We start from the raw sequence: 6,619 nt of genomic DNA on the forward strand, positions 1-6,619 counted from the left end.
CAGCACAATAATTGTTGTGTCTGCTTTTTTGATTCACTGTTAACATTATTACTTTATTTATTTCTCTATATATTGAACTTTCTTTCCTGTTTTGATGTTATTATTGTATTTTAATTTTTTTTTCCTACTATAAATAAGAATTAAATGTCACAGCCTTTTTAATTTTGTTATCATTAGATGTTTAGGAATCGTTTATTTTTCCTTTTAAAAATTCATATAATTCTCTTATAAATCACGCACTTTTGATTACAGATCAACATGTGTAGTTATCAGAACAGAGAAAAAACTCAAAAAAAATTTCTCTTAGTTCTCCAGGTCGACCCCGTGCTGTAAACAATTAGCACTGCACTGTACCTGTGTAAGTAAACTCAGCTACGTTTTTTTGGATAACATGGAGGCAACGACGGAAGCTAACAGAATCCGCCGTTAAAACCGTGAAAGCCACGCCCTATCAGTTGCGTCTACGCCGAAACCACACTCCCTCCTCCACGTCAGCACCCTCCCCCTACTATTTCTTCTTCTTCTTCTTCAACATGTTTCGTCGTCTACTCAAACCCAGCAACACTCGCCTCCTCCTCCGTCTTCTCTCTCTAAACCCTAACACCTCCTCTCTTCTTTCTTCTTCTTCTTCCTGTTCCGCCATGAAAGACCCAGAAACCAACAACCCCATAGCCCTCTCCACCCACCTCCTCACTTGTCTCTCCTCGGAAATCCCGCTCGTCCAAACCTTCAAGGGCAAATGGGCCTTAATCCAGGCGAAGCTCACCGTCCTCCAGGCCCAGCTCACCGACTTCGCCGGCTTCCCCACCTCCACCTCCAACCCTCTCGCCCTCGACCTCCTCCTGTCCGTCTCCCACACCCTCCGCGACGCCGTTTCGCTAGCCCAGCGCTGCCAGAGCCCCAATTTTTCCGACGGCAAGCTCCGGACTCAGAGCGACGTCGATTCCATTCTCGCCAAGCTCGATCTCCACCTCCGCGACGGCGAGATTCTCTTCCAGAGCGGCGTCCTCGACGACACCGCCGGCTTCAGCTCCTCCTCCTCCTCCAAGAGGGAGACCGTCCGGGCAGAGTGCCGGAATCTGGTGACTGGGCTGCAGATTGGGAGCGCCGAGTCGCGGAACTCGGCCATGGAAGCGTTGCTCCTGCTTCTGCAGGAGGACGATAAGAACGTGATGATTGCGGTGGCGCAGGGGATCGTTCCGGTGCTGGTGAAGCTTCTCGATTCGAGCAGTTTCGAGATGAAGGAGAACGCCGTGGCGGCGATTTCGATGGTGTCGATGGTGGAGAGCAGCAAGAACGTTCTGGCGGCGGAGGGGCTGCCGCTGCTAAATCACTTGGTTAAGGTTCTGGACTCCGGGAGTGGATTCGCTAAGGAGAAGTCCTGTGTGGCGCTTCAAGGTTTAAGCTTTCCGAAGGAGAATGCGAGAGCGATTGGCTCCAGAGGCGGCATTTCGTCGCTGCTGGATATATGCCAGGGCGGCACGCCGGGCTCGCAGGCTTTGGCGGCCGGAGTGTTGAGGAATTTGGCTGCTTTTGATGAGAACAAGGAGAATATTATACAGGAGGAAGGGGATGTAGTTCTGTTGGCGCTGGCGAAATCAGGGACGGCATTAGCGCAGGAGAATGCAATCGGGTGTTTGTGTCATTTGGTCTCTGATAGCGAAAGCCAGAAGATTTCGGTTTACAAGCAGGGCGGGATTGAGTGCTTGAAGAATATCTGGGATTCGGGGTGTAATAATAATCGGAGTCTGGAGGTTGCGGTGGAGTTGCTGATGCACTTGGCTTCCTGCTCTCTGATTGCGGAAACTCTTGTTGCCGAGGGGTTTGTCACTAGGATTGTTGAGGTATTGAATTGTGGTGTGTTGGGGGTGAGGATTCAGGCCGCTAAGGCGGTTTACGAGCTGGGGTTTAGCTCGAGAACTAGGAAGGAGATGGGTGAATGTGGCTGCATTCCGCCTTTGGTTAAAATGTTGGATGGCAAAGCATTGGAAGAGAAAGAGGCTGCCGTCAAGGCCTTGTCGACATTGTTGCTCTTTGCTGACAATAGGAAGATTTTTAGGAAAATTGAAGGGGGGATTGTGAGTACAGTGCAGCTTTTGAACCCTTCTATTCAGAATTTGGATAAGAAGTACCCTGTTGCTGTGTTGGCGTCACTTGTGCGTTCAAAGAAGTGCAAGAAGCAAATGGTGGCTGCCGGTGTGTGTCTACATTTGCAGAAACTGCTCGGTTTGGAAGTAGAGGGGTCTCAGAAGCTCTTGGAAAGCCTTTGTCGTAGTAAAATTTGGGGTGTTTTTGCCAGATCTTAACAATCCAACACAATGTCCAAGTGACACATACCAAGTATAGGTACATGAAGATGATTCATTGATCTGTCTGTACAATAGTTGTGATTACTGTTGATTTTGGTTTTTGATTTTCTCCCTTGTTTATAATTTGTGTTTATTTATGTCTAGGAATTACGTTTTGTTAGCTTAGTTGTCTGATGTATCTAGGTTTGGTGACCTAACTCGATAGGCCTTCTAAGTTTTCTGAACCAAAAGTCAATAATTGATATTGCTGCCTAATTTGTGGGTTCATACTGCTCTTGTACACATTTGGAATTTGAGATAGGGTGTTCAAATTCCATTTCTCTGTAGACTTTCACTTTAATGGTTAGTTCTTTAGTATTGGTCAAACCTATATCTTTGTATGAGTTTTGCTTATCTCGGCAAATCCAGTATATGAATACCTATTGTGTCCAATTTCTGAGCTTTGTTCATTGTTCAAGTACAAAAACATGGAAATTGTGGTGAATTATCTGTTTTTTATAATTTGGTAGTTAGGACTTGGAGGTTCTCAATAATACAGAACAAATGTGGGCCAGAAGCATGTGCTTGGTTATTTGCACTTCTGTGTAATATGTTCCCTTCTGGTAATGACAGCTTCTTATATACTGGTATGCACCACCATCCAGCATCATCTTATCCTCTTCTTCACTTCTGCATCCATTTTCTTTAGTTCTTGGGTCCCTAGTTGAGTTCCTAAATGAATGTTGCTCATGGTGTTTCCATATAAGTTGTGTCGAGGTCGTTGCCGTGACATTTTAGCCAATTTGGTAGTATGATATATGGAATTTCGATGATGCTAGTGGAGTTTTGTGGATTATGAACCATGTGAGCATGTGCATTTGTCCTAGTGGGTTCCCGATTTTGCACTCTTGTGTTGGCAATCACCTAAACATTGCCTGCCTTAAACTATTTGCAGTTGTAGTTTGGAGATACTGTTATTATATAAATTAGTCAGAATGCACTCCTGCCTGGATAACAAAGATGGAATAGAAGTCTAGAATGTTAACTTCGCTGCATTATTCCCTAGTTTGATATGATTCTATACAGCTGTGGATTTGATCAGCCTCGGGTTTTGGTGGTCCATTTCAGAATCTCTTTATTCTGCTGGTGGAATCTTCGGAGAACAGAAGGTTTACTAAAGCTGTGTTGTGTAGGGGAGTAACATTGAGCTATTCCTCATTTTGTCGGAAAAAAAAGGATAGACACTTGTATGTTGTTGCTCGCTTTGAACTTTGAAGTCAAAAATCTGGTTTCTGTTTTGAATTAAATTTGCTTTCGCAAACCTTTTGCTATTCCAGTCCCAAAAGAACATCTTGGGCCACTACGACAGCTCTTGGGCACCGTAGCCTTGCCTTACAATTCGGTTTTGTGAGGCAAGGGTTTCCGGAAGGACCGACCTAGCGGCTAGATGCATAATGAACAATGGTATTTTATATAGTAGAAGAGTAAGGCAGTGGAAGTTGCCTCAAGAGGAGGAGAGGGCCACCATCCCCGCCACTATCGATAGCAGGCTGATTTCCACATCTGGGTTAAGTCTTGAAATTTTAGGATCTCCAAGCCCATATTCGGCCCAAATCTCCGATCATGAATAAAGAAAGATGATCCTCTCCATTAGCAAGAATTTAAGGAAGTATGATTGAATTAGATCATTCTCAACAACTCGAAGAGAAATCATGAAATAGGAATATAGTAAACAGATTTTGGATTGATTAACGAAGTTGCATGACTATATACAATACATATATGGTTTGACAATTGGACACCAACATTTCTCTTACTCTCCGTAAACTTCAATTAGGTACAATATCTAGCCACAAGGCAACTATTTTGTGCAATGTGATAGAGGATGACAGTGACAAAGCCTTTGAGCTTACTTTGTGAAAGGAGAACCAACTCTGGTACCTCCTGTACTGGAAAGTGGAAACAGAGAATGGTCTCTACTAGCTAGCTTCTTCTCAAATCTAGTCGAGAACGTTCCAGCCATAGTTCGAACCATCTACTGCCCTAAATCAGACTCAAAAAGGGAATGAAGAAGCCGTGGAAGTCATAAAGACAGCCTTGTCGAAGGTGCTCTTTTAAAACTATCTTATGGCAGGAAATTCACTATGTGTAGAGAGGGGAATAAGCTGATGAGGAACATCAAAAACCGCCTTGCCGAGAATCGCAGTATCAGGCGTGTTATGTCTCCAATGTTCTCCATTTCACAGCTGTTTGCTTCAGCTTTGTCGGACGCAGCTCCATCTCCTCTGCAATCCACCATAACCTTCCCCTCTGTGCATTTTGTAAAGAGTGTGTGCTCTACTAGCTTTTTTTTCGTTCAAGTCACACAAAGAATCTCCAATTAGTGTTGTCATTTCTTGGAAGTAATTAAGTGGCGCAACATACTTGATACCTCTGCTATTTAATGGTTAATCCATTTTGGGTCCCTTGATCACATAATTCAGCTATCTTTATGACGCTACGTCGTGCCTTAATTATCTCCACCGACCTTAATCACTTTACCACTAGTTTTGTTCTTAAAAAGTCCAAAATCTGTTTAAATTTCTTGTAAGACATATTTCTCTAACACATCAATAGATTCCAGCTCTCCCATATTAGCACTAATAATACCATGAAGGAAGACCTACATTTCATAAAATTCTTCTTCTGCAATACAACATAGCCTTAAAAGAAAATTGAAAACTTCTTCTTCTACAACAACAAGAAACTACACCAGCAGCCGAATTACAACTAGTAGTAGTACTTCTAAACTACCGGAATCTGTCTAGACTTGATTGCTGAGCTGACAGTAAGCATCAGCAAAATTATGAGGGACAAGTAGGACAGAATCACAGATATTAACACTCTGTGACAGAACTTCCCAAAGTGATCACAAATCGGAGTCCAACCGGTGTGGCTGTTCCCATACCGCCCCACGAACCCTATTGCCGTTGCAGCCGCGCATCCAGCAAGCACCAAGCACATGATGAACTGCAACACTCAGCAATTCATGTTTAAGAAGACAATCATGTCAAACAATATTACTTGATTAAGAAATTCTTTATAATTAATAAAACCTAGTTGTTTAGCAATAGCATACATACCAAATCATGGAGGAACAAGAGGAAGTAGTGATTGGGATTTGAGCCTTGGAGATGGAGAAGGAAAACAAGGAGCAAGGACACTAAACAACAGGCACTGACAACAGCATTTGCAAAAGCCAAGAACCTGGAAAGAGAGAAAACTTGTTAGTCAAAAAAAAAGAAAAGAGAGAAAAACTTAATTAACCAAACAACATGGGATTACTTTCTTTCTGAATTTCTCTTTTGTAAAATGATGAGTATAAAAATTACTTGAAGGCAGATGAGTAGCTATATCTAGCATCAAAGGCTATGCCAACAATCTCTGTGGACTGTTTGCTTGTGATCATGATCCATGTTGCAGCTAATGTAGTAGCCATGGCAACAGTCCTCAAGCAAATTTGGGCACCAAGAAAAAGCTTTTGGGTTCTCACAGGTGGGTTTGGCTGAAGCGCCTTGGCTTCAATGGTTGCCATGGTGAGATTCTTGGATGGTGGTGATTCAAGATGAATAAGAAGAACTATTTGGAGAAAAGAGAGGGTTATTAGGTTGAGGTATAGAAGTGGTAACTGATAGAAAGCATTTATAGAAGGAAGTGAGGAATCTTTGGATTTGAGAGTGATGGTGTGTCAGTTGAAGAGGAAAATGGGTTTTGGTGTTTTACTTAAACTATTACCACGCAACTATTATCATCGAACAACTATTAATTTAATTAGATTGCATTGTGGATAATTTGGTTGACTATTAATAGTTAGGCTTGATCTTCCTTTTAGGTGGACTCAGTTACTATTTTGACTTGACCAAAAAAGAAAATTACTATTTTGACTGTTTACACTTTGCAGTGACCAAGTGATTGAGCACAGTTGCGAACTGCGAAGTAAGAATTTTATATTATGTGAGATTTTATTTTTTATTTTTTCATTTTGTAACTGATATAGAAATAAAAAGTTTACAATAAACAATATAGAGAGGAAAAAAATATCATATCTTTTAACTATATATATATATATATATATTGATTGAAAGAGGTCAGCCCATTCATTAGAGTCAGCAAGTAGTACAAAAACGAAACACCCTATGACGTTGACAGAAAGAATCGTTCCTCAAAGCATCCTAACCTCCTATTCTAAAAAAACTTAGGAACCCAACATGCCCCTCCCAGTATACTAATCTTTTAGAAAATCCACGCACCATTATTCTAACAAAAACTTAGAAGCCTCGAAGCAGACGTAA

General features: G+C 42.0%; 2 protein-coding genes across 2 annotated transcripts; one reads left to right on the forward strand and one right to left on the reverse strand.

The window, feature by feature from the left end:
- Positions 1 to 525: 525 nt before the first annotated feature.
- On the forward strand, positions 526 to 2,690 carry LOC112177058. The gene has a single exon (XM_024315237.2). The coding sequence runs from the start codon at positions 534 to 536 to the stop codon at positions 2,304 to 2,306; it is 1,773 nt and encodes a 590-aa protein (XP_024171005.2). The 5' UTR covers positions 526 to 533; the 3' UTR covers positions 2,307 to 2,690.
- Positions 2,691 to 4,849: 2,159 nt separating this feature from the next.
- Positions 4,850 to 6,015, reverse strand: LOC112177059 (CASP-like protein 1F2). Its single transcript, XM_024315238.2, has 3 exons — positions 5,660 to 6,015; positions 5,411 to 5,534; positions 4,850 to 5,297 (listed from the first exon to the last, which is right to left on the reverse strand). The coding sequence occupies exons 1-3, from the start codon at positions 5,860 to 5,862 to the stop codon at positions 5,073 to 5,075; spliced, it is 552 nt and encodes a 183-aa protein (XP_024171006.1). The 5' UTR covers positions 5,863 to 6,015; the 3' UTR covers positions 4,850 to 5,072.
- Positions 6,016 to 6,619: the final 604 nt, after the last annotated feature.

This window comes from Rosa chinensis, chromosome 7 (genome assembly GCF_002994745.2).
Source record: "Rosa chinensis cultivar Old Blush chromosome 7, RchiOBHm-V2, whole genome shotgun sequence".
Taxonomy (NCBI): domain Eukaryota; kingdom Viridiplantae; phylum Streptophyta; class Magnoliopsida; order Rosales; family Rosaceae; genus Rosa; species Rosa chinensis.

Bases quoted from the DNA above. Each gene is read 5' to 3' on its own strand.
- LOC112177058 (XM_024315237.2), top strand. From the start codon at position 534: ATGTTTCGTCGTCTACTCAAACCCAGCAACACTCGCCTCCTCCTCCGT.
- LOC112177059 (XM_024315238.2), bottom strand. From the start codon at position 5,862: ATGGCAACCATTGAAGCCAAGGCGCTTCAGCCAAACCCACCTGTGAGA. The intron at 5,535-5,659 runs GTAATTTTTATA...CTCTCTTTCCAG, and splicing joins AGCTACTCATCTGCCTTCAA to GTTCTTGGCTTTTGCAAATG. The intron at 5,298-5,410 runs GTATGTATGCTA...TGAGTGTTGCAG, and splicing joins TCTTGTTCCTCCATGATTTG to TTCATCATGTGCTTGGTGCT.